The sequence below is a fragment of the Bufo bufo genome, chromosome 7 (assembly GCF_905171765.1).
Source record: "Bufo bufo chromosome 7, aBufBuf1.1, whole genome shotgun sequence".
In the NCBI taxonomy this organism is placed as follows: Eukaryota; Metazoa; Chordata; class Amphibia; order Anura; family Bufonidae; genus Bufo; species Bufo bufo.
In genome coordinates, this window is record NC_053395.1 from 145343916 (window position 1) to 145368704 (window position 24789).

Genomic DNA, 24789 nt, shown 5'->3' on the forward strand with positions numbered 1-24789 from the left:
TTTTTTTTTTTTGGCACAAGTTAGCGGAAATTGATATTTTTAATTTTTTTCTCACAAAGTCTCCCGTTCCGCTAACTTGGGACAAAAATTTCAATCTTTCATGGACTCAATATGCCCCTCACGGAATACCTGGGGGTGTCTTCTTTCCGAAATGGGGTCACATGTGGGGTATTTATACTGCCCTGGCATTCTAGGGGCCCTAAAGCGTGAGAAGAAGTCTGGAATATAAATGTCTAAAAAATTTTACGCATTTGGATTCCGTGAGGGGTATGGTGAGTTCATGTGAGATTTTATTTTTTGACACAAGTTAGTGGAATATGAGACTTTGTAGGAAAAAAAAAAAAAAATTCTGCTAACTTGGGCCAAAAAAATATCTGAATGGAGCCTTACAGAGGGGTGCTAAATGACAGGGGGGTGATAAATGACAGGGGGGTGATCAATGACAGGGGGGTGATCAATGACAGGGGGGTGATCAGGGAGTCTATATGGGGTGATAACCACAGTCATTGATCACGCCCGTGTAAGGCTTCATTCAGACGTCCGGATGCGTTTTGCGGATCCGATCCATCTATCAGTGCATCCGTAAAAATCATGCGGACATCTGAATGGAGCTTTACAGGGGGGTAATCAATGACAGGGGGGTGATCAATGACAGGGGGGTGATCAGGGAGTCTATATGGGGTGATCACCACAGTCATTGATCATGCCCCTGTAAGGCTTCATTCAGACGTCCGGATGCGTTTTGCGGATCGGATCCATCTATCAGTGCCCCAGTAAAAATCATGCGGACATCTGAATGGAGCTTTACAGGGGGGTAATCAATGACAGGGGGGTGATCACCACAGTCATTGATCATGCCCCTGTAAGGCTTCATTCAGACGACCGGATGCGTTTTGCGGATCCGATCCATGTATCAGTGCATCCGTAAAAATCATGCGGACATCTGAATGGAGCTTTACAGGGGGGTGATCAGGGAGTCTATATGGGGTGATCACCACAGTCATTGATCATGCCCCTGTAAGGCTTCATTCAGACGTCCGGATGCGTTTTGCGGATCCGATCCATCTATCAGTGCATCCGTAAAAATCATGCGGACATCTGAATGGAGCTTTACAGGGGGGTAATCAATGACAGGGGGGTAATCAATGACAGGGGGGTGATCAGGGAGTCTATATGGGGTGATCACCACAGTCATTGATCATGCCCCTGTAAGGCTTCATTCAGACGTCCGGATGCGTTTTGCGGATCCGATCCATCTATCAGTGCATCCGTAAAAATCATGCGGACATCTGAATGGAGCTTTACAGGGGGGTAATCAATGACAGGGGGGTGATCACCACAGTCATTGATCATGCCCCTGTAAGGCTTCATTCAGACGACCGGATGCGTTTTGCGGATCCGATCCATGTATCAGTGCATCCGTAAAAATCATGCGGACATCTGAATGGAGCTTTACAGGGGGGTAATCAATGACAGGGGGGTGATCAATGACAGGGGGGTGATCAGGGAGTCTATATGGGGTGATCACCACAGTCATTGATCATGCCCCTGTAAGGCTTCATTCAGACGTCCGGATGCGTTTTGCGGATCCGATCCATCTATCAGTGGATCCGTAAAAATCATGCGGACGTCTGAATGGAGCTTTACAGGGGGTTGATCAATGACAGGGGGGTAATCAATGACAGGGGGGTGATCAGGGAGTCTATATGGGGTGATCAGGGGTGATTAGGGGTGATCAGGGGCTAATAAGGGGTTAATAAGTGATGGGGGGGGGTGTAGTGTAGTGTAGTGGTGCTTGGTGCTACTTTACTGAGCTACCTGTGTCCTCTGGTGGTCGATCCAAACAAAGGGGACCACCAGAGGACCAGGTTAAAAAAAACACATCTCCAGCCTGCCAGCGAACGATCGCCGCTGGCAGGCTGGAGATCAACTCTCTTACCTTCCGTTCCTGTGAGCGCGCGCGCCTGTGTGCGCGCGTTCACAGGAAATCTCGCGTCTCGCGAGATGACGCGTATATGCGTGACTGTGCGCAGCGCTGCCACCTCCGGAACGCGATCCTGCGTTAGGCGGTCCGGAGGTGGTTAAGCAGATCTGCCTGCTTTTCCTGCTATTGGCAGCCACGCCCCCTCCTGTCCTGCTCTCACCACGCCCCCTCCTGTCCTGCTCTCACCACGCCCCCTCCTGTCCTGCTCTCACAGCTGCCTGTCTCGTCCATAGCTGCACGTGCCATGGAGGAGCAAACTCGTCCATGCCTGTAAGGAGTGTGCTGCTCCCTGGGTCCTAAAGCACCCTGCTTGTATCAGATGTGCTTTCCTTCTGTGACTGGCACTCCTGGCTGTGCTGGGCTGGAGGGGCTTAGCAGGAAGATTCAAGCAGAAAAAAAGAAACTTTAGCAGGAGAAAGGGAGACTGACTGTGAGGAGAAGCTGTGATGGCTGATGGAAGCTGACTGTCTGTAGACTCCATCCACTCTGTCTCCTGTACTGAGAGGCTACTGCTGTATGTGAGGATGTAGCAGAGCCAGGAAGGTGCTGTGGAACACAAACTGTGAACAATCCCAGTGTCTGTCCTGTTTATGGCCCCTCTGCTCTGATCTTATCACAGACATATTTATTACAGCCAGACCAAGAGTTTAACCCCTTCTGAGCTGTTGATATAGCTGAGGTCAGTGATATCAGCAGCAGTCACTGGTCTCATCTGTAAATGTGTGCCCTCTCCTTCCTGCACACTGTATATAGTGATATGTGACCCCCCCCCCCCATACAGTGATATGTGACCACCCCACCACTGTATATAGAGATGTGTGACCCTCTGTATACTGTATGCAGTGATATATGACCCCCCCACCACTGTATACAGAGATATGTGACCCTCTGTATACTGTATGCAGTGATATGTGACCCCCACCACCACCACTGTATACTGTATATAGAGATGTGTGACCCTCTGTATAGAGTGATATGTGACCCCCACCACCACCATTGTACACTGTATGTAGAGATATGTGACCCCCACTCCCACCACTGTATACTGTATATAGAGATGTGTGACCCTCTGTATACTGTATGCAGTGATATGTGACCCCCACCACCATCATTGTACACTGTATATAGAGATGTGTGACCCCCTGCACTGGAGGATCTCATTATTATCATAATACTCAGTGTACAGGGAAGGGGGTGTCTCTATATACAGTGTACAGGTAGGACACATACAACTATAGACTGTTTATAAGGTACCAGTGTACACTGGAAATTTGTGACCCCCTTTATACTGTATATACAGATGTGTGACCCCCCTGTACACTGTATACAGAGATGTAGGACTACAATCATTTCTCTTTTTCTCCAGGTAAAGGGTAATCCTATATTCATAGATGATTTCTAGGCTGTCAGCTGGGAGAAAGTCGTGTGATGATAGACAGGATGCTCCTCGCTATGTGAGCAGATCGATTTGTACTTCTGGCTTCATTTGAGTCAGAAAACTGGCGAAAATGAACATAAATTTGTTGAGGCGACTGGTCACGCCCCCTCCTGGTCATTGTCACCCCCCCCCCCACCTTTTTTTTTTTAAAGTCACAGTTGAAAAGTCGCAAACACATAGTTTGCAACTTTTTAATGCCACATTTCAGAAACAAGGCAAATGATAAATCTCTCCCTCTATTCATTCTGTTCATGGCTTACATCCAGTGGCACAACTAGAAATTACTAGGCCCCACAGCAAGTTTATGAACAGGGTAACTCCCCCAACAACAAATGTGTGATACATGGTAGTGACTGTATGGGACGGGTAGTGACCTCTCTTTACTGCTGGGACTGGGGTGTTCTTCCTATTACTATGTCTGCAGTTATTCACTGATGACTGAGATATTTATAATGTCGAAGGGGCTCTTGTCTCCATGGGAACACAGGTGGGTGGGGATGTCATGTGACTGCTCCTCTGAAGATATTTGCTGCAGTGCATGCTGGGATTTTTACTTTCACTTTACAGCTGCTCCTCCCACACAGGCTGTCTGTGGAGCTCCTCCAGGGAAGTGTGCCATGGTGAACAGGTTAGAAAAAGGACATATAGTCAGTACATTTCACATGATATAAATAATTCATGGTTTTGGCTATTGTCTGGGGCTTTTTGGATTTTTGATACTATGGGTGGCCAACCCCTTTAAGGCTACTTTCACACCTGCGTTAGGTGCGGATCCGTCTGGTATCTGCACAGACGGATCCGCACCTGTAATGCAAACGCTTAGATCCGTTCAGAACGGATCCGTTTGCATTACCATGAACAAAAAAAAATTTTTTTTTTTTTTTGGTTCATGATAATGCAAACGGATCCGTTTTGACTTTACATTGAAAGTCAATGGGGGACGGATCCGTTTGAATATTGAGCCATATTGTGTCAACTTCAAACGGATCCGTTTGCCTCCGCACGGCCAGGCGGACACCCGAACGCTGCAAGCTGCGTTCAGGGGTCCGCCTGCTGAGCCGAGCGGAGGACAAACGGTGCCAAACTGATGCATTCTGAGCGGATCCGCATCCACTCAGAATGCATTAGGGCTGGACGGATCCGTTCGGGGCCGCTTGTGAGAGCCTTCAAACGGAACTCACAAGCGGAGCCCCGAACGCTAGTGTGAAAGTAGCCTAACTTGGTCGCTCAGTGCCAGAGCTAAGAGTTCATGCAGCCATTCCGCTCAGCTGCCAAGCCACGCCCCTGTTTCCTACCTTTGTTTCCTACCTTTATGCCCTCAAACGGGTTAGATTGGCACAGATGTCTGTCCAAAGGCTCCAGGGCCAAGTTGAATAGCAAGGGCGATACTTGGCATCCCTGCCGAGTTCCCTTTTGAAGATGAATGGGCTTTGAGAGAAAGCCCTGAGTGCATACTTGTGCCCGAGGATTGCTATACAGTTTGGATAAGAAAGCCCTAAATGCACCTGCAAACCTCCATTCTATCTAATACCGCATCCAGCCAAGACCATCTGACATTGTCAAAGGCTTTCTCTGTGTCCAAGGTGAGCAGAGCTGGTGTCTCACTCACCCCCGGGAGGTGTTGTACTCGATCTAGAACCGACAGGACTGTTGGTTACAGGACAGGACTATTGGTTACAGCTGACCGCCCCTTAACAAATCCCGACTGCTCTGGGGCTATCAGAGATGGCAATATGGTCGCCAGTCGATCCGCCAGTATTTTTGTGCCAACATTGATGAGTGATATCAGCCTATAAGATCCTGGCTCTAGAGGGTCTTTCCCGGTTTTGGGGAGCAGCTTAAAATAAGAGAGATTGTCTCTATCAGGGGGTGTATTACCTCTCAGTACATCATTAAACAACAACAACAAGGCTGGAGTCACCTGGGTCAAAAGAACTTTATAATATTCCCCGGTGAATCCATCAGGACCAGGGGCGTTTGAATTTCCCAGTTGCTTAATAACGGACTGAAGTTTCTCTATGGTGATCTCTGCGTTTAGGGACTGGAGTTGCTCAGAGCTGATTTTAGGGAGAATCACATGTTCAAGAAGAGTATCTATCAACTTGGCCCTGGAGTCGTCCCTATAAAGGGATTCAAAGAAAGTTCCCAGAATGTAGTTAATAGCTGCAGGGTCGGTGACTATTCTGCCCTCTGTATTCCTCAGACTAGAGATGAATTGTGTCTGTCTTTGTCCCTTTGCTAAGTTGTCCAGCAAGCGCCCTGATTTATTGCAATATTTATGCAGACTCGCCTCAAATAGTGTGTGTCTTAGAGATTCTCTTTCTTTTTCACACTGGTCAAAAGCCCGGCGAGCCTCTACCCAACCCTCCTTGTTTTCCCCAGTGGGAGTGTTTGTAATGGCCAAATTGGTTTGTCTGACTCTTTGACTAGCCTGTTCCAGCTGAAACGGTGTCTTTTTTTTTCATACCATAAACATAGTTCATGATTCTACCTCTCAGGACTGCTTTGGAGGCAACCCAGAATAAATCAGGGGATTCTAGGTGGGCCTCATTATCACCTCGGTATTCCTCCCACCAACCTATTAACTTATTCACGAAATCTGTCTTCGAGACTAAGTGTGACGGGAAACGCCACAAGTAATCTGAACCACTAGGATAGGTGTCATTCAGTTCTAGTGTTACTGGGGCGTGGTCTGAGATGACTAAATCGCCTATTTCAGTGTGGTCTACTTTGCTCTGTAAGGAATAGTGAACAAAGATATAATCAATTCTGGACCATGAACCCCGTGCGTGTGAGTAAAAGGTGTAACTTCTGTCATCTGGGTGTAACAGATGCGATGGATCTATCAGGCCTTCACTCTCCATCAGTGGGCCTAAGGCCTTGTCTTGAGGCCCTATGTCTCCCGTTGTATGTGTAGATTGTCTGCTATCCTCTTTCCTTTGCACCATCGAGTTAAAGTAACCCCCAACAATTTTATGAGCACAAGAGTCTGCTAGTAAGGTTCCTTCCAAGTCTTGAAAGAATTGAGTATTAATAGAGTTAGGACCACATATGTTATAAACACTGTATCGGGTCTCCTGAACCTGCAGAGATACCTGTGCCCCTCGTCCCTGACCATCAGCAGAAGATCCTAGAACTTGACAATTTAACTGTCTATTAATCAAGATTAGCACTCCTGCCCTCTGCTTAACTGAAGCCGCCCCCAACATCTGTCCCATCCACAATTATTTCATGCAGTCAAAATCTCCAGATTCCAAATGAGTTTATTGTAGAAGAACTATATCGGGTTTTTTAAGATGTCGAAGCACTATCCAATCTCTTATGTGGGGACCTCAGGCCCTTAACGTTCTAGGAGATTACTTTCAGAAAGCAGTAAATATATCTGGTGTATGATCGCACTGGGAAAACCTGGATATAACCTGAAACTCCGGAGAGGCTGCAAACCTTCTAAATAAAACCCCAAAACTTGTAAATTCTTCCCTCCCTCCCCCTTTTTAAACATAACCTCCTCCCTATAAACATCTCCTCTTCTTCTTCTTGTTTTCTCTCTTCTCTTTTTTTTATTTATTTTTCCTGACTTCCTTTTTTTATGAGCTGCAGGCTATGCCTCTTCACTTGACCTTTTTTCTTTTCGTCTATTATAGTATACGTTACAGTTATCATACATATCTCATTCCGATTCCTCAAGACTCTCCATAATTTTAACTCTCCCATGGTTACAATGATACTAGCTGTAGAGACATATATTGCTTTAAGCTAACCTATCTAACTGTTTGCTCTCTCAACTGTTATTCACAACATTGACACACCTTCCTCCCAATTGGTAAGCTAACCCACCCCCGCCTGCATATACAGTTGCAAGAAAAAGTATGTGAACCCTTTGGAATGATATGGATTTCTGCACAAATTGGTCATAAAATGTGATCTGATCTTCATCTAAGTCACAACAATAGACAATCACAGTCTGCTTAAACTAATAACACACAAAGAATTAAATGTTACCATGTTTTTATTGAACACACCATGCAAACATTCACAGTGCAGGTGGAAAAAGTATGTGAACCCTTTGATTTAGTAACTGGTTGAACCTACTTTGGCAGCAAAAACTTCAACCAAACTTTTCCTGTAGTTGCAGATCAGTCGCACAACGGTCAGGAGTAATTCTTGACCATTCCTCTTTACAGAACTGTTTCAATTCAGCAATATTCTTGGTATGTCCGGTGTGAATCGCTTTCTTCAGATCATGCCCCAGCATCTCAATCGGGTTGAGGTCAGGACCCTCGGCCACTCCAGAAGGCGTATTTTCTTTTGTTTAAGCCATTCTGTTGTTGATTTACTTCTATGCTTTGGGTCGTTGTCCTGTTGCAACACCCATCTTCTGTTGAGCTTCAGCTGGTGGACAGATGGCCTTAAGTTCTCCTGCAAAATGTCTTGATAAACTTGGGAATTCATTTTTCCTTCGATGATAGCATTCCGTCCAGGCCCTGACGCAGCAAAGCAGCCCCAAACCATGATGCCCCCACCACCATACTTCACAGTTGGGATGAGGTTTTGATGTTGGTGTGCTGTGCCTCTTTTTCTCCACACATAGTGCTGTGTGTTTCTTCCAAACAACTCAACTTTGGTTTCATCTGTCCACAGAATATTTTGCCAGTACTGCTGTGGAACATCCAGGTGCTCTTGTGCAAACTGTAAACGTGCAGCAATGTTTTTTTTGGACAGCAGTGGCTTCCTCTGTGGTATCCTCCCATGAAATCCATTATTGTTTAGTGTTTTACGTATCGTAGATTCGCTAACAGGGATGTTAGCATATGCCAGAGACTTTTGTAAGCCTTTAGCTGACACTCTAGGATTCTTCTTCACCTCATTGATCAGTCTGCGCTGTGCTCTTGCAGTCATCTTTACAGGACGGCCACTCCTAGGGAGAGTAGCAGCAGTGCTGAACTTTCTCCATTTATAGACAATTTGTCTTACCGTGGACTGATGAACAGCAAGGCTTTTGGAGATACTTTTATGACCCTTTCCAGCTTTATGCAAGTCATTAATTCTTAATCGTAGGTCTTCTGAGAGCTCTTTTCTGCAAGGCATCATTCACATCAGGCAATGCTTCTTGTGAAAAGCAAACCCAGAACTGGTGTGTGTTTTTTTTATATGGCAGGGCAGTTGTAACTAACACCTCCAATCTCATCTCATTGATTGGACTCCAGTTGGCTGACACCTCACTCCAATTATCTCTTGGAGATGTCATTAGTCTAGGGGTTCACATACTTTTTCCACCTGCACTGTGAATGTTTACATGGTGTGTTCAATAAAAACATGGTAACATTTAATTCTTTGTGTGTTATTAGTTTAAGCAGACTGTAATTGTCTATTGTTGTGACTTAGATGAAGATCAGATCACATTTTATGACCAATTTGTGCAGAAATCCATATCATTCCAAAGGGTTCACATACTTTTTCTTGCAACTGTATACAGTTAGATATATATATATATATATATATATATATATATATATATATATATATGTATATCTATCTATCATCTTCAAAATACAATGATAAGAATATCAAGAGCCCCTCCAAGATAGGGCAATGGAAAAACGTCAGCGCTGCTTATTGAAAGCCCTGCCATTTCTAGACGAGCGTCTTTCCCGAGATTGTCTTCCACTCAGATCTGCTCCCTTCTTGTCTCGTCGCTGTTCTCCATTCTGGGCTTTCGGCAGGATCTTGCCGTGATGCAGTTCCATACAGTATCAGTCCTGGGTCTGAATCATCCCCATTGCCCAGTAGTGATTGTAGCAAGTCCTCTGCCGCTGATGGGTCATGGTAAGTTGTCGCTGTTCCATCCCTGTTGATTACCCTCAACTTGGCTGGATATTGTAGCTTGTCGTTGGCCAGAGAGGCAGGGCGGGAATCCGCCATCTTGCTAAGCATGGTGCTTACGGCCGTACCTTTGCTGCTCAATATCTTCTGGCTTCCGCTCCGTAGGAGATACCGATCCATGGACCTAGGTGTCCGGTGATGCAGGTAACAGATTCCCACTTGGGGGATCCCCTTACTGTCGATTGGGCTTGAACGGAGCCAGGTTTCATAGAGGGAAGCACAGAGCTTCTTCACTATGCGTCCTGCATCCCAGCGCCGGAAACGGCAGTCACAAGAAAATGTTTTTTGCATCACCACATGCCAAAACCCAGAACTTTTTTAATTAAAATTTCTACAGAGCTGTGTGAGGGCTAGATTTTTTCTGGACCACTTGAGGTTTTCATTGGTATCATTTTGGTTTACATAAAACCTTTGATCGATTGTTATTCAGATTTTTGGTGGCAAATAAGCAAGAAGAAGCTATTCTAGCATTTTTTTCCTATGGTGTTCACTATACGGAATAAATGGGGTTGAACAGTTTTTTTTCAATAGAAAAAGGTGTGTATTTTACTTTTAATTTTTTGTTTAATAAAACTTTTAGTTTTATAACCATTTAATAGTCGCACAAGGGGACTATAATAGGTTAACTTTTGATAGCTTCTAAAATACATTGCACTGTTCATGCAGTGTAATGTATTTTATTGTGAGTGCCATACTGACAGAAACACAAAACCTAAGGCCCCTTTCACACGGTTGAGAATTCCGCGCGGGTGCAATGCGTGAGGTGAACGCATTGCACCCGCACTGAATCCGGACCCATTCACTTCAATGGGGCTGTGTACATGAGTGGTGATTTTCACGCATCACTTATGCGTTGCGTGAAAATTGCAGCAAGCTCTATATTGTGCGTTTTTTCACACAACGCAGGCCCCATAGAAGTGAATGGGGCTGTGTGAAAATCGCAAGCAAGTGCAGATGCGGTGCGATTTTCACGCATGGTTGCTAGGAGACAATCGGGATGGGGACCCGATCTTTATTATTTTCCCTTATAACATGGTTATAAGGGAAAATAATAGCATTCTGAATACAGAATGCTTAGTAAAATGTCCATTGAGGGGTTAAAAATAATAAACAAATTTAACTTAACCCATCCACTTGGTCACGTAGCGGATCTCCTTTTCTTTCTACTTTCTTCTGGACCTGGCTAAAGGACCTTTGATGACGTCACTGCGCTCATCACATGGCCCAGCACATGGCCCATCACCATAGCGCAGTGACGTCATCAAAAGGTCCTTTAGCCAGGTCCTGAAGAAAGTAGAAAGAAGAGGAGATCCTCTACACGACCAAGTGGATGGGGTGAGTTAAATTTGTTTATTATTTTTAACCCCTCAATGGACATTTTACTAAGCATTCTGTATTAAGAATGCTATTATTTTCCCTTGTAACCATGTTATAAGGGAAAATAATAAAATCTATAGAACACCTAACCCAAACCCGAACTTCTGTGAGGAAGTCTGGGTTCGGATCTGGGTACCAAATATGCCGATTTTTCTCACGCGCGTGCAAAACGCATTAAAACGCTTTGCACTCGCGCTGAAAAATCACGCATTTTCCCGCAACGCACCCGCATCTTGTCCGACCCTCAAACGTGACGCCTGTGTGAAAGAGGCCTAACAAAATAATAGTGGAATTGCTGTGCTTTTCACACCATTACTCCCCAAAACGATAAATGTTATATGATACATTGGATGTACTCCACAATTATGCCATTAAAAAATATAACTCATTCCTCAAAAAAAGAAAACGTCCCCATACAGTTATGTTGATGAAAAAACAAATAAGTTATGGCTTTTGAAATGCTCAGATGAAAAATCTAAAATAGTCATCGTGTCCTAAAGTACCAAACTAAGTTGCATCCATCTCAGATGGATGTTGTCATGTTCTACTATTTTTGGTAAGAGTCTATTTTTTTCCTGATTCTAGTAAGGCCTCCTGCACACGAAAGTTTTTTTTTTCCCGTTTACATTCCGGTTTTTGCATACCATATACGGACTGTATACGTTACCTTTAATTTCAACGGATCCGCAAAAAAAAACAGAAGGTACTCCGTATGCCTTCCTTTTCCATATTTCCGTTCCTTTCAAACATAGAACATGTCCTATTATTGTCCGCATAACGGACAAGGATAGTACTGTTCTATTAGGGGCCAGATGTTCCGTTCCGCAAAAAACTGAATGCACACGGATGTCATCCGTATTTTTTGTGGATCCGTTTTTTGCGGACCGCAAAATACTGAAAAATCCATACGGTCGTGTGAAGGAGGCCTAAGAAATATAAATGTTCGGAGTGTGCTGTGGACTTTGCTTTTTACTTTCCTCAACACAATCCCATTTCAGAGGACTACAGACAATTCCTTGGACTTAATTGCTTTATGTAGCTTTGACATGCACTATTAGGGCCCTTGCACACGACTGTATGCCCTCCGAGACATACAGTCTGTGAGCGGCATTGATCGTGTGCAGGGGAGCACACAGCATCATAGGTTACAATGATACCGTACACATTAGGCCGCCTGCGGTGCTATTGTCCCACACTTATATGATCTAATGAGTGCAGGACGATAGCACACCGCGGGCGGCCCGACGTGCACGGTATCATTTTAACCTATGATGCCGTGCGCTCCCCTGCACATGATCAATGCCGTTCTGGGATATTTGACCCGCTCACGGACCGTATGTCTCGCAGGGCATAAGGTCGTGTGCATTTTTTTTTTCTCTGCAAATTTTAATGAAATCACTGCAAAAATGCAAATCTGACTATGACCTGAGTACAGCCTTTTAACCCCTTAAGGACGCAGGGCGTATCGGTACGCCCTATTTCCCGAGTCCTTAAGGACTCAGGGCGTACCGGTACGTCCTAACTTGAAATCAGTATTCCGGCGCCCGAGGGGTTAAACGGAACGGGATTTCGGCTGAAATCCTTCAGCCGGCATCCTGTGACAACGCCAGGGGGGGTCATGTGACCCCCCCGTGTCGGCGATCGCAGCAAACCGCAGGTCAATTCAGACCTGCGGTTTGCTGCGCTTTTTGCAGTTTCTGATGCCCGCGGTCCCTGACCGCGGGGATCAGAAACTTTTGAGTGCCTATAATCTATATTTTTCACCCCCCCCCCTGCACCCCTGCACGATTTTATGCCGGCGGGTGGTGCGGGGGGGGTGTCGCATGCGGTGGGGGCGTTGCGGGAGGCGGGCGGTGCGGCAGGCGGGATCGCGATCCCCCGCCCGCCTCCCCATGAACGATCGTTGGCTTCTAGTGGTTATACCAGGGTGCCAGCACATTGCTGGCACCCTGGTATAAACGGCTGACATCTGTGCAGATGTCAGCCGTTTAACCCTTTCCATACCGCGGTCCGTACGGACCGCTGTATGGAAAAAGTTAACTGTCGTCGGTCAGGGAGCTCCCTCCCTCTCCATCGGGGGGCTGCTGTGCCTTTGCAGCCCCCCGATGGAGAGGGAGAGAGCTCCCAGAGAGCCCCCCTCAGCCCCGTGCTTACCCTTCCCCGTCTGCGAAGTTCTGAGCAGACGGGGAGGGTTCCCATGGCAACAGGACGCCTGCTCAGGCGTCCTGCTGTCCATGGTGCTGAACAGATCTGTGCTAAAAGCACAGATCTGTTCAGTGTAAGTAAAATACAGTACAGAACAATATATATTGTTCTGTACTGTATTATACAGACATCAGACCCACTGGATCTTCCAGAACCAAGTGGGTCTGGGTCAAAAAAAAAGTGAAAAAAAGTGAAAAAAGTTAAGATAAAAAAAAAACATTCATCACTGAATAAAAATTAAAAAAATTAAATACACTACACATATTAGGTATCGCCGCGTCCGTAACGACCTGATCTATAAAACGGTCATGTTACTTTCCCCGCACGGTGAACGCCATAAAAATAAAAAAATAAAAACTATGAGAAAATTAAAATTTTGCCCACCTTACTTCCCAAAAAAGGTAATAAAAGTGATCAAAAAAGTCATATGTACGCCAAAATAGTACCAATCAAACCGTCATCTCATCCCGCAAAAATCATACCCTACCCAAGATAATCGCCCAAAAACTGAAAAAACTATGGCTCTCAGACTAAAGAAACACTAAAACATGATTTTTTTTGTTTCAAAAATGAAATCATTGTGTAAAACTTACATAAATAAAAATAAAGTATACATATTAGGTATCGCCGCGTCCGTATCAACCGGCTCTATAAGAATATCACATGATCTAACCCCTCAGGTGACCACCGTAAAAAATAAAAAATAAAAACGGTGTAAAAAAAGCCATTTTTTGTCATCTTACGTCACAAAAAGTGTAATAACAAGCGATCAAAAAGTCATATGCACCCCAAAATAGTGCCAATTAAACCGTCATCTCATCCCGCAAAAAATGAGACCCTACTCAAGATAATCGCCCAAAAACTGAAAAAACTATGGCTCTTAGACTATGGAGACACTAAAACTTTTTTTGGTTTTAAAAAGGAAGTTATTGTATAAAACTTATATAAATAAAAAAAATTGTATACATATTAGTTATCACCGCGTCCGTGACAACCTGCTCTATAAAATTACCACATGATCTAACCTGTCAGATGAATGTTGTAAATAACAAAAAAAAAAAAAAAAGTGCCAAAAAAGCTATTTCTTGTTACCTTGCCGCACAAAAAGTGTAATATAGAGCAACCAAAAATCATATGTACCCTAAACTAGTACCAACAAAGCTGCCACCTTATTCCGTACTTTCTAAAATGGGGTCACTTTTTTGGAGTTTCCACTCTAGGGGTGCATCAGGGGGGCTTCAAATGGGACATGGTGTCAAAAAAACCAGTCCAGCAAAACCTGCCTTCCAAAAACCGTATGGCATTCCTTTCCTTCTGCGCCCTGCCGTGTGCCCGTACAGCGGTTTACGAACACATATTAGGTGTTTCTGTAAACTACAGAATCAGGGCCATAAATAATGAGTTTTGTTTGGCTGTTAACCCTTGCTTTGTTACTGGAAAAAAAATATTAAAATGGAAAATCTGCCAAAAAAGTGAAATTTTGAAATTGTATCTCTATTTTCCATTAAATCTTGTGCAACACCTAAAGGGTTAACAAAGTTTGTAAAATCAGTTTTGAATACCTTGAGGGGTGTAGTTTCTTAGATGGGGTCACTTTTATGGAGTTTCTACTCTAGGGGTGCATCAGGGGGGGCTTCAAATGGGACATGGTGTCAAAAAAACAGTCCAGCAAAATCTGGCTTCCAAAAACCAAACGGCGCACCTTTCACTCTACGCCCCGCTGTGTGGCCGTACAGTAGTTTACGGCCACATATGGGGTGTTTCTGTAAACGGCAGAGTCAGGGCAATAAAGATACAGTCTTGTTTGGCTGTTAACCCTTGCTTTGTTAGTGGAAAAAATGGGTTAAAATGGAAAATTAGGCAAAAAAATGAAATTCTCAAATTTCATCCCCATTTGCCAATAACTCTTGTGCAACACCTAAAGGGTTAACAAAGTTTGTAAAATCAGTTTTGAATACCTTGAGGGGTGTAGTTTCTTAGATGGGATCACTTTTATGGAGTTTCTACTCTAGGGGTGCATCAGGGGGCTTCAAATGGGACATGGTGTCAAAAAAACAGTCCAGCAAAATCAGCCCTCCAAAAACCAAACGGCGCACCTTTCCCTCTACGCCCTACTGTGTGCCCGTACAGTAGTTTACGGCCACATATGGGGTGTTTCTGTAAACGGCAGAGTCAGGGCAATAAAGATACAGTCTTGTTTAGCTGTTAACCCTTGCTTTGTTAGTGGAAAAAATGGGTTAAAATGGAAAATTAGGCAAAAAAATGAAATTCTCAAATTTCATCCCCATTTGCCAATAACTCTTGTGCAATACCTAAAGGGTTAACGAAGCTTGTAAAATCAGTTTTGAATACCTTGAGGGGTGTAGTTTATAGAATGGGGTCATTTTTGGGCGGTTTCTATTATGTATGCCTCGCAAAGTGACTTCAGACCTGTAGTGGTCCCTAAAAATTTGTTTTTTGTAAATTTCTGAAAAATTTCAAGATTTGCTTCTAAACTTCTAAGCCTTATAACATCCCCAAAAAATAAAATATCAATCCCAAAATGCTACAAACATGAAGTAGACATATGGGGAATGTAAAGTCATCAAAATTTTTGGGGGTATTACTATGTATTACAGAAGTAGAGAAACTGAAACTTTGAAATTTTGCAAATTTTTCAAAATTTTTGGTAAATATGGTATTTTTTTATGCAAAAAAATTTACTTTTTTGACCCAATTTTAGCAGTGTCATGAAGTACAATATGTGACGAAAAAACAATCTCAGAACGGCCTGGATAAGTCAAAGCGTTTTAAAGTTATCAGCACTTAAAGTGACACTGGTCAGATTTGCAAAAAATGGCCAAGTCCTTAAGGTGAAATAGGGCTGAGTCCTTAAGGGGTTAAATCTTTCCAATTAACTGAATTTAACACAGGTGAAATCTAATTTAACCCATTAGGGAATGCCCATATGTGTTTTTATGGAAGCCACTAATGCACTGAAGACCTGCACATATGCTTCGTGTGTCTTGTACTGGAAGAAGCAGGTTTCAGGCTGTCTAATGATGACTATACTGGGTGCCAATGCCTTTACATGGAAGCAGGGGACTAATGAAGGCCCCCAAATATGCCTTCTGTAAATGCCAGAGGCACAACCTAATAGATTGCATAGATAGTAGTATATATTTGATATTGCTGTAAACGTACTCAGAATAAAACTATCATGTTGTTTATGTCACTAAGTTAACATCGCAAAATTTGAAATGTAATAAATCTATGGCAAAAGTGCAGTTTTTTTGTATTTCCCCCAAAAGGAGTCAATAAAAGTTAATCAATGAGTTTTGTGCCATTAAAGACAACAATGTGTCCTGCAAAAACCAAGCCCTCATATCTTCACTAATGGAAAGATTAAAAGAGATCTTAGAATGCGACACTGAAAAAATGAAAAATATGCTTGGCCCAAAACAGGCTGGTCACTATGGGGGTTAACGGAAAAATGTCATCAGAAAATGGCCTGTTTAAGCCCTCAATCACACCTACGTGGATTTTCACGGCCTGCCGTCCTGCTGAGTGCACAGCGTCATTGGTTGCTATGACACTGTGCGCTTCATGCTGCCGCCGCTGTATTACTGTACAGCGGCATGAAGCGCACAGTGTCATAGCAACCAATGACGCTGTGCGCTCGTGCACTCAGAAGGACGGCAGGTCAGGTTTTCACAGACCGTGGATGTGTGAATGAGGCCTAAATCAAGTTTTACATATTTTTAAGAATGTTTTGTTATTTTTTTGTTAATTTTTCCATGTCACAAATTATATTAAATAAAAATCCTGCAGTTTCACACTGGAGACTGAGCTTAGTATTATGCATTGTGATAAAGGGCACAGTAGAGGTATGGTTGGGGGTGTGTATCCAACTAAAATCCAGATATGGTGCTGCTTCAGCAAGGACTGGGAGACAGGTTGGTAGTGGGAGTCTCTCAGTCCACACCCGTCTAGTACACGTATTCCCTTTACCTGAGGAGATCACAGGGTGTTTACAAGCTAAACTCAATCTCTGTGCTCTTGATTTTATTTATTTTACTTGCTTACATCGCACCAACATATTCCACAGTGCTTTATCATCACTTTCTTTCTCCAGTGGGGCTCACAATCTAAATACCCTATCAGTATGTCTTTGTAGTGCAGAACTACAAACAACATGATCTGGAGAGTCACGAGATATCTATCCTATATGTGTCTACGTACAGCCACCCAGTGGTTGTTTTGTGGATTGCAGCCTGTCAATGGTTTTGCTAGCATGTTTCAATATTATATTTAATTTGTTTCATGAGAAATTGAAGATTTTAACCAAATTAGAGCCAAATTATTTATGGACACATCTGATATCTTCCCCTGCTGCTGCTGAACTTGGACAATACTCATTACAAGCTACACTGAAAGGAGCTTTTTTTAAGTGGCTGGAAATTGAGTTTGGGCCATGAATACAACTGGGCGTATCAGCTCTGTCACATACCTGCTCATTTTAATATCAAATGGAAATAAAAAAAAAAAAGGATTATATAGCTATTATGACATGGATTTTCTAAGTAAGATCTATTTAATAATATATGCAGTTTGTACTGCGGAATCTGGTGATAGATCCTCTTTAACCCCCTGAGAATGCCAATAATTATGGAAATTGCTTTTTTTTTTTTTTTTCTATTGAACTAGCCATATTATTCTTTTGCAGGACAAGTTGTACTTTTTGAGGGCACCTAGGGTTTCTACCACCTCGTTTGGGCATATTTAGCTGTCAGACACTAGCGATCCGTTAGTGTCTGCTCTACCTAACCATGCTATTATAATAGCTTTTTGTGCAGCCGTTTCCATAAAAAACAAACTTTTATCGATATGCTAATGAGCCTCTAGGTGCTATGCGGGCGTCTTTTCAGCACCTAGATGCTCGGTCTACCTTCACAAAATGCCGCCCAGCGCGTCCCTCCAGCCCGCCCATCTCCTCTGGAATGCGATCCTCCCTCTGAGTCAGCGGACAAATTCTCCCGCATGCGCCGTGTGCGTCTGTCTTCGGCGCAGGCGCAGTTAATGTCTGACCGCTTTCTGCACAGACATCTCCACTGCGCCTGTTCCTCGGAGCACTATGACGTCATCGGCGCAGGCGCAGTGGAGATGTCTGTGCAGAAAGCGGTCAGACATTAACTGCGCCTGCGCCGAAGATAGACGCGCACGGCGCATGCGCGAGAATTCATCCGCTGACTCAGAGGGAGGATCGCATTCCAGAGGAGATGGGCGGGCTGGCGGCATTTTGTGAAGGTAGACCGAGCCTCTAGGTGCTGAAAAGACGCCCCCATAGCACCTAGAGGCTCATTAGCATATCGATAAAAGTTTGTTTTTTATGGAAACGGCTGCACAAAAAGCTATTATAATAGCATGGTTAGGTAGAGCAGACACTAGCGGATCGCTAGTGTCTGACAGCTAAATATGTCCAAACGAGGTGGTAGAAACCCTTTAATGTTTCATGTAATGTATTGTGAAACTGTAAAAATTGTAGGGTGAAAAAAACAGCACCATTGTTGTTTGGGTTTCATTTTTACACCTTTCACTATTCAGTAAAAATGACATGACAACCTTAATCTGTGGGTCAGTACAATTACGGCAATATCAACTACCATTAAAAACTTAAAAAAATGCTTTGTGTCCCCATAAAATCCATGTATTATTATTTTTCTTCGACGGAGATGTAAAGAGGGCACCATACACAGAAACTGACACCACTTTTAGGTTAATATCATACACAGCTTTTATTGTAAAGAGCCATAGTTTTTGTGGCAGCTTTTGAGCCAAAGCCAGAAGTGGATTCAGTAGGCGTGGTAAATATAAAAGGAAGGATTTCCTGCTAGATCCATTTCTTGCTTTGGCTCAAAAACCGCAGTGGCTTGGTGAAAAGAAAAGAAAAACATACTATGTGTGAAACCACCCTTAGGCCTCATGCACACGACCGTTGTTGTGTTCCGTGTCCGTTGTTCCGTTTTCCGTGATTTTCTGCGGACCCATTGACTTTCAATGGGTCCGTTGAAAACTCGGAAAATGCACCGTTTGTCATCCGCATCCGTGATCCGTGTTTCCAGTCCGTCAAAAAAATATGACCTGTCCTATTTTTTTCACGGACAACGGTTCGCGGACCCATTCAAGTCAATGGGTCCGTGAAAAAACACGGAGGCACACAAGATTGTCATCCGCGTCCGTGATCCGTGTCCGTTTTTTTCCTATCATTTTCAAGGCAAACTTGACTTAGATTTTTTTTTCACTTTTCATGTCTGGTGATCGTCTAAAAATCAAGGAAGACACATGGAAAAAAAAAACGGACACGGATCACGGAACAACGGAACCCCATTTTGCGGACCATGAAAAAATACTGTCGTGTGCATGAGGCCTTACAGGGTTTATATGAGATTAGAAAAAGGATCTCCATTTCGTCCAAAAACAGCGCCGCTATTAATTAAATGGAGCTAATCTGCAATACCAAACACAGCCATGGACAAAAAATTTTTTCCTAAAAATCTCATAAATCTATTTAGGCTAGGGCTACATGGCGATTTTGGGTGAGACAGGTGACATGCGGCCAAGTATTGCGGTGTAGCAGTACAGTCAAAGAAAGGAATGATATATCTTTATATGGCCTCATGCACACGACCGTTGTGTGCATCCGCGGCCGTTGTTCCGTTTTCCGTTTTTTTTTTCGCTGACCCATTGACTTCCAATGGGTCCGTGGAAAAATCGGAAAATGCACCGTTTGGCTTCCGCGTCCGTGATCCGTTTTTCCAGTCAGTGAAAAAAATATGACCTGTCCTATTTTTTTCACGGACAACGGTTCACGGACCCATTCAAGTCAATGGGTCCGTGAAAAATCACGGATGCACACAAGATAGTCATCCGTGTCCGTAATCCGTGTCCGTTTTTCCTATCATTTTCAATGCAAACTTGACTTAGTTTTTATTTTCACTTTTCATGTCCCTGGACCCTCTAAAAATCAAGGAAGACCCACGGAAGAAAAAACGGTCACGGAACAACGGAAATCCGTTTTGCTGACCGCAAAAAAAAACGGTCGTGTGCATGAGGCCTAAGTCTGTTAAAGTTCTCAGTCATCCAGGTCATGGTATATCAGTAGTAATAAGGCCTCATGCACATGACTGTATTTTGGATCCACATTTTTTGTGGATTGCACATGGACTAATTCATTTCTATGGGTCTGCAAAAAAAACGGACAGCACACAAATGTCCTTCGTGTGCTATCTGCATCCATATGTCTGTCCCACAAATTATGGAACATGTCCTATTCTTGTCAATTAGAATGAAGAACTAAAACAGTTCTCTTCGAGAGAGCCAGTTGGATAACTAGCAAAACATCTTGAAGAGAAAATACAGAAAGTCCAATTGCTCTGACTTATTACTACTGATAATTTATCTGTATATAATGTTTTTAACCTCTATTTTAACATCATTTTACAATTCAGTAAAAGAAAATTGTTACTATTTTCTAGTAAAGAGGACCTCACTTCAACCATAACAAAAGTAAACCATGAACTGAGCCAAAAACGAAGGTCTAAAAAGTTATCAGGTCTACTGGAAAACAGATGCCACAGCCATGAACTACCCTGGTACACTGGACTTCTGTTAAAATGGTCTTCTGTTAGTCAATCAATGTTTACAAGAATTGAGAATAGTTTTGGAAAATTGTACACCCAACCGCGGTTGGGATGATCCTTCCACCACTACTTTGTCTTCACTATTTATTCCATGACTATGTGGAGTTTGGAAATATTATTGGAAAACAAATCACTGTTGATAAAGGTACCGGGTTTACATTCCACAACAAATAACAAATCACTGCCTCTTATATAGATTGTATGTGTATGTGTATATATATATATATATATATATATATATATATATATATATATATATACATACATACATACATACAGACACACACATAAAGCAGGAACTGGCACCATTTTGTTCAATTCTGGTGACCAGGGAATGCATATTGCACTACTTGTACACATGGAATTATGAGAACTGTTAGGTTAGATACATATGTGGCATCACAAGCAAGACTCTTAGGCTGTGCTCACACGGGCGAGTATTCCGCGCGGATGCGATGCGTGAGGTGAACGCATTGCACCCGCACTGAATCCCGACCCATTCATTTCAATGGGGCTGTGCACACGAGCGGTGATTTTCACGCATCACTTGTGCGTTGCGTGAAAATCGCAGCATGCTCTATATTCAGCGTTTTTCACGCAACGCAGGCCCCATAGAAGTGAATGGGGTTGCGTGGAAATCGCAAGCATCCGCAAGCAAGTGCGGATGTGGTGCGAATTTAACGCATGGTTGCTAGGTGACAGTCTATTCACTGTATTATTTTCCCTTATAACATGGTTATAAGGGAAAATAATAGCATTCTGAATACAAAATGCTTAGTAGGTGATCAATTGAGGGTTAAAAAATAAATAAAAATTAACTCACCTTCTCCTCTTGATCGCGTAGTTCCCGGTCTCTTCTTTACTTCTTTAATGATGAACTACCGGCTAGGACCTGTGGTGACGTCAGATCACATGCTCCAATCACATGGTCCATCACCACGGTGATGGATCATGTGATTGGAGCATGTGATCTGACGTCACCAAAGGTCCTTTAGCCCACAGCTCATCAGAAGAGACCGGGAACTACGCGAACGAGGAGAAGGCGAGTTAATTTTTAATTTTTTTTTTAACCCTCAATTGATCACCTACTAAGCATTCTGTTTTCAGAATGCTATTATTTTCCCTTATAATATAAGGGAAAATAATAACATCTACACAACACCGATCCCAAACCTGAACTTCTGTGAAGAAGTTCGGGTCTGGGTACCACAGTCGGTTTTGTATCACGCGCATGCAAAACACATTGCACCCGCGCGATAAAAACTGAACATCGGAACGCAATCGCAGTCAAAACTGACTGCAATTGTATTCCTACTCGCGCGGGTTTGCCGCAATACACCGGGACGCATCCGGACCTAATCCAGACACGCTCGTGTGAACCCAGCCTTACAACAGCAATATGATAACTGGCCCAAAGAGTTTCACTGTGAAGTTAGGAGTCTGAAAATCTGTTCCATTCATCTGATGGGGGTTCTTTTGGTGGCTAGCACATGGATTTTTTGCAATCCCAATCAATAGAACTGACTTTCAATTTTAGTAATTTCTGCAAGAAAATCTGAAGGCAACCTAAGGCCTCCTGCACACGACAGTGAATAATGGCCGTGTGACGGCCGTCTAAGTAACGGCCATCACACAGCCATTTTTAGCAACAATGAAAGTCTAGGGGGCTATTCACATGGCCGTTCTTTTAACGGCCAGAGAATAGTGTCTGTCCAAAAATAGGACATGTCCTATTTTTGGCCGTTTCCACGGGCAGACGGACCCCATTGAAATCAATGGGACCATTTTTAACGGTCAATTGACAGGAGTGCACCCATCTAACAGCCGTTAAAAACGGGTACACTTTATCTATATAGCCATTTAGGGGTTAAGAAAAAAAACTTACCTCATCCACTTGCTCGCGCTGCAGCAGTCTCTTCTCTCTTCATTGAGCAATACCTGCCGAAGGACCTGCGATCTGCGTGGGAGCGCTCAGTGACATCATCGCGCACATCGCAGGTATTTTGGCAGGTCCTGTTCAGTGAAGAGAGATCAGACTGCTGCAGCGAGAGCAAGTGGATAAGGTGAGTTTTTTTCTTAACCCCTAAATGGCTATATAGATAAAGTGTACCAGTTTTTAACGGCCGTTAGATGGGTGCACTCCTGTCAATTGACCGTTAAAAATGGTCCCATTGATTTCAAGGTGAGTTTTTTTTTTTTTAAGGTGAGTTTTTTTTTTTTAATCAACACAAAAAAAAATAAAAATTTGCGGTGGGCCATTATGGGGGCATTATATAAACCATGGGGAACAATATTTAAGATGGGGTCTTACATTGGAGGCATTATTAAAGCTGGGGACATTGAAAAAAATCATTTCTATACTATGGGGTACATAATTTAAGATGGGGGCTTACATTGAGGGCATTATTAAAGCTGGGGGCAGCAAAAAAAATTCCTACATTATGGGGGGCATTATTAAAACTGGGGGCACTATAAAACATTATTTACATTGTGGGAGACATTATTTTAACTGCGGACAAAATAGGGGACATTATTAAAGCTGGGGGCAGCAAAAATAAATAAATAAAAAAATTCCTACACTATGGGAGACATTATTTTAGCTGGGGGCCTACATGGGGGCATTATTAAAGCTGGGGGCACTATGAAAAAATTATTTACACCGTGGGAGACATTATTTTACCTGGGGCCAAAATAGGGAACATTATTAAAGCTGGGGGCAGCAAAAATAAATAAATAAAAAAATTCCTACACTATGGGGGACATTATTTTAGCTGGGGGCCTACTATCCTGTGGGTGTTCTCAGAAGGGTGGGTCTAGAAATAACTGCCAATCAAATTCATCAATTTTTCATGTCAGTTTTTAACGCAAAATTAACATGAAATACGGACACACGGCCAGAAAATGGATGCACACACTGATGCAACTTGGCCATGAAAAACTGACAGTGTGTCCGTTTTTAACTACATTTTTTTTCACTGTTGTGTGCATGTAGCCAAGACGTGACCTCAAAGCTCCTGTGCTGCTAGTTTCTTTTTCACCTGGTAGTAGAAACATTATATTATCTGATGTAGAAAAATGACTTATTTGATGCTATATTGTAGAAGTAAAAAATTGAATCAGAAGGAATATTGCTGTAAATTGGAAATCTCATCAATACCCTTGCAGAAAGCGGTTCTGAATCTTAGAGATGTCTGACATTTTGAACCCATAGTAGCAATATTAGAGGGCACAGTACCATACTATAAGGCTCCATTCACACGTCCGCAAAATGTGTCCGCATCCTTTCCGCAATTTTGCGGAAAGGATGCGGACCCATTCATTCTCTATGGGGACGGAATGTGCTGTCCGCATCCACATTTGCGGATCCGCACTTCCGCATCCGTGCTTCCGTTTCCGCAAAAAAATAGAACATGTCCTATTCTTGTCCGCAATTGCGGACAAGAACAGGCATATTCTATTATGTCGGCAATGTGCGGTCCGCAAAATGCGGAACACACATTGCCGCTTTCCGTGTTTTGCGGATCCGTGTCTCCGTGTATCCGCAAAACACATTGCGGACGTGTGAATGGAGCCTCAGGCCTTCGGTTCTCAATGGCATGGGCTTTTTAACTTAGTATCGAATCTCTTGCCCAGCCAAGGGTATATTTCCCTGTGACATAATGATTCTTTGGCTAGCTGTCCTCAGTTTATTTAAAGCAGTCATTGACCTGTTTACAGGTGTATTCTATACTTTTTGATTCAATTTATGTTTTTTATCTGTGATAACCTCTATCTCACTCTCTCATACAATGTACTGGTATATCTAGAGATGTACATGCAGATACCAGTACATTACGCATGAGAATAATACCATTACAGTTTTAAGTAAGAGAAAATCCATCCATTGACTACAGTTAAAGGGGTTGTCCGGGTTCAGAGCTGAATCCAGACATGACCCGTTCTTCACTCCTGCTGCCCCTCTGAGTGGAGCATCGGAGCATTTCATGTTCTCCCTTGCCCTGCGCTGCATATGTCCAGATTCAGCTCTCAACCCAGACAACCCCTTTAAAGGGCTTCTGTCACCCCACTAAAGTCTTTTTTTTTTTTTTGGGCTAGTTAAATTCCTTATACTGCGATATATGAAAATATAATGGTCTTACTTACTTTCCTTCAGCAGTTTCTTATAAAAACAAAGTTTTATGATATGTAAATTAGGTCTCTACCAGCAAGTAGGGCGTCTACTT

General features: G+C 43.2%; 1 protein-coding gene and 1 long non-coding RNA gene across 2 annotated transcripts in view; one reads left to right on the forward strand and one right to left on the reverse strand.

Moving 5' to 3' along the window:
• The window catches only part of LOC121008066 (caspase-8-like), a 72216-nt gene extending 51496 nt beyond the window's left edge, over positions 1-20720 (forward strand). Inside the window, exon 5 of the mRNA XM_040440356.1 lies at positions 20402-20720. Coding sequence (XP_040296290.1) covers positions 20402-20427 — 26 coding nt within the window. The 3' untranslated portion in view covers positions 20428-20720. The remainder of the gene's footprint in view (positions 1-20401) is intronic.
• LOC121008067 lies at positions 3607-23277 on the reverse strand. Its single transcript, XR_005780511.1, has 3 exons — positions 23267-23277; positions 6518-6525; positions 3607-3739 (listed from the first exon to the last, which is right to left on the reverse strand). It is a non-coding gene; the product is annotated as an uncharacterized LOC121008067 (long non-coding RNA).
• Positions 23278-24789: the final 1512 nt, after the last annotated feature.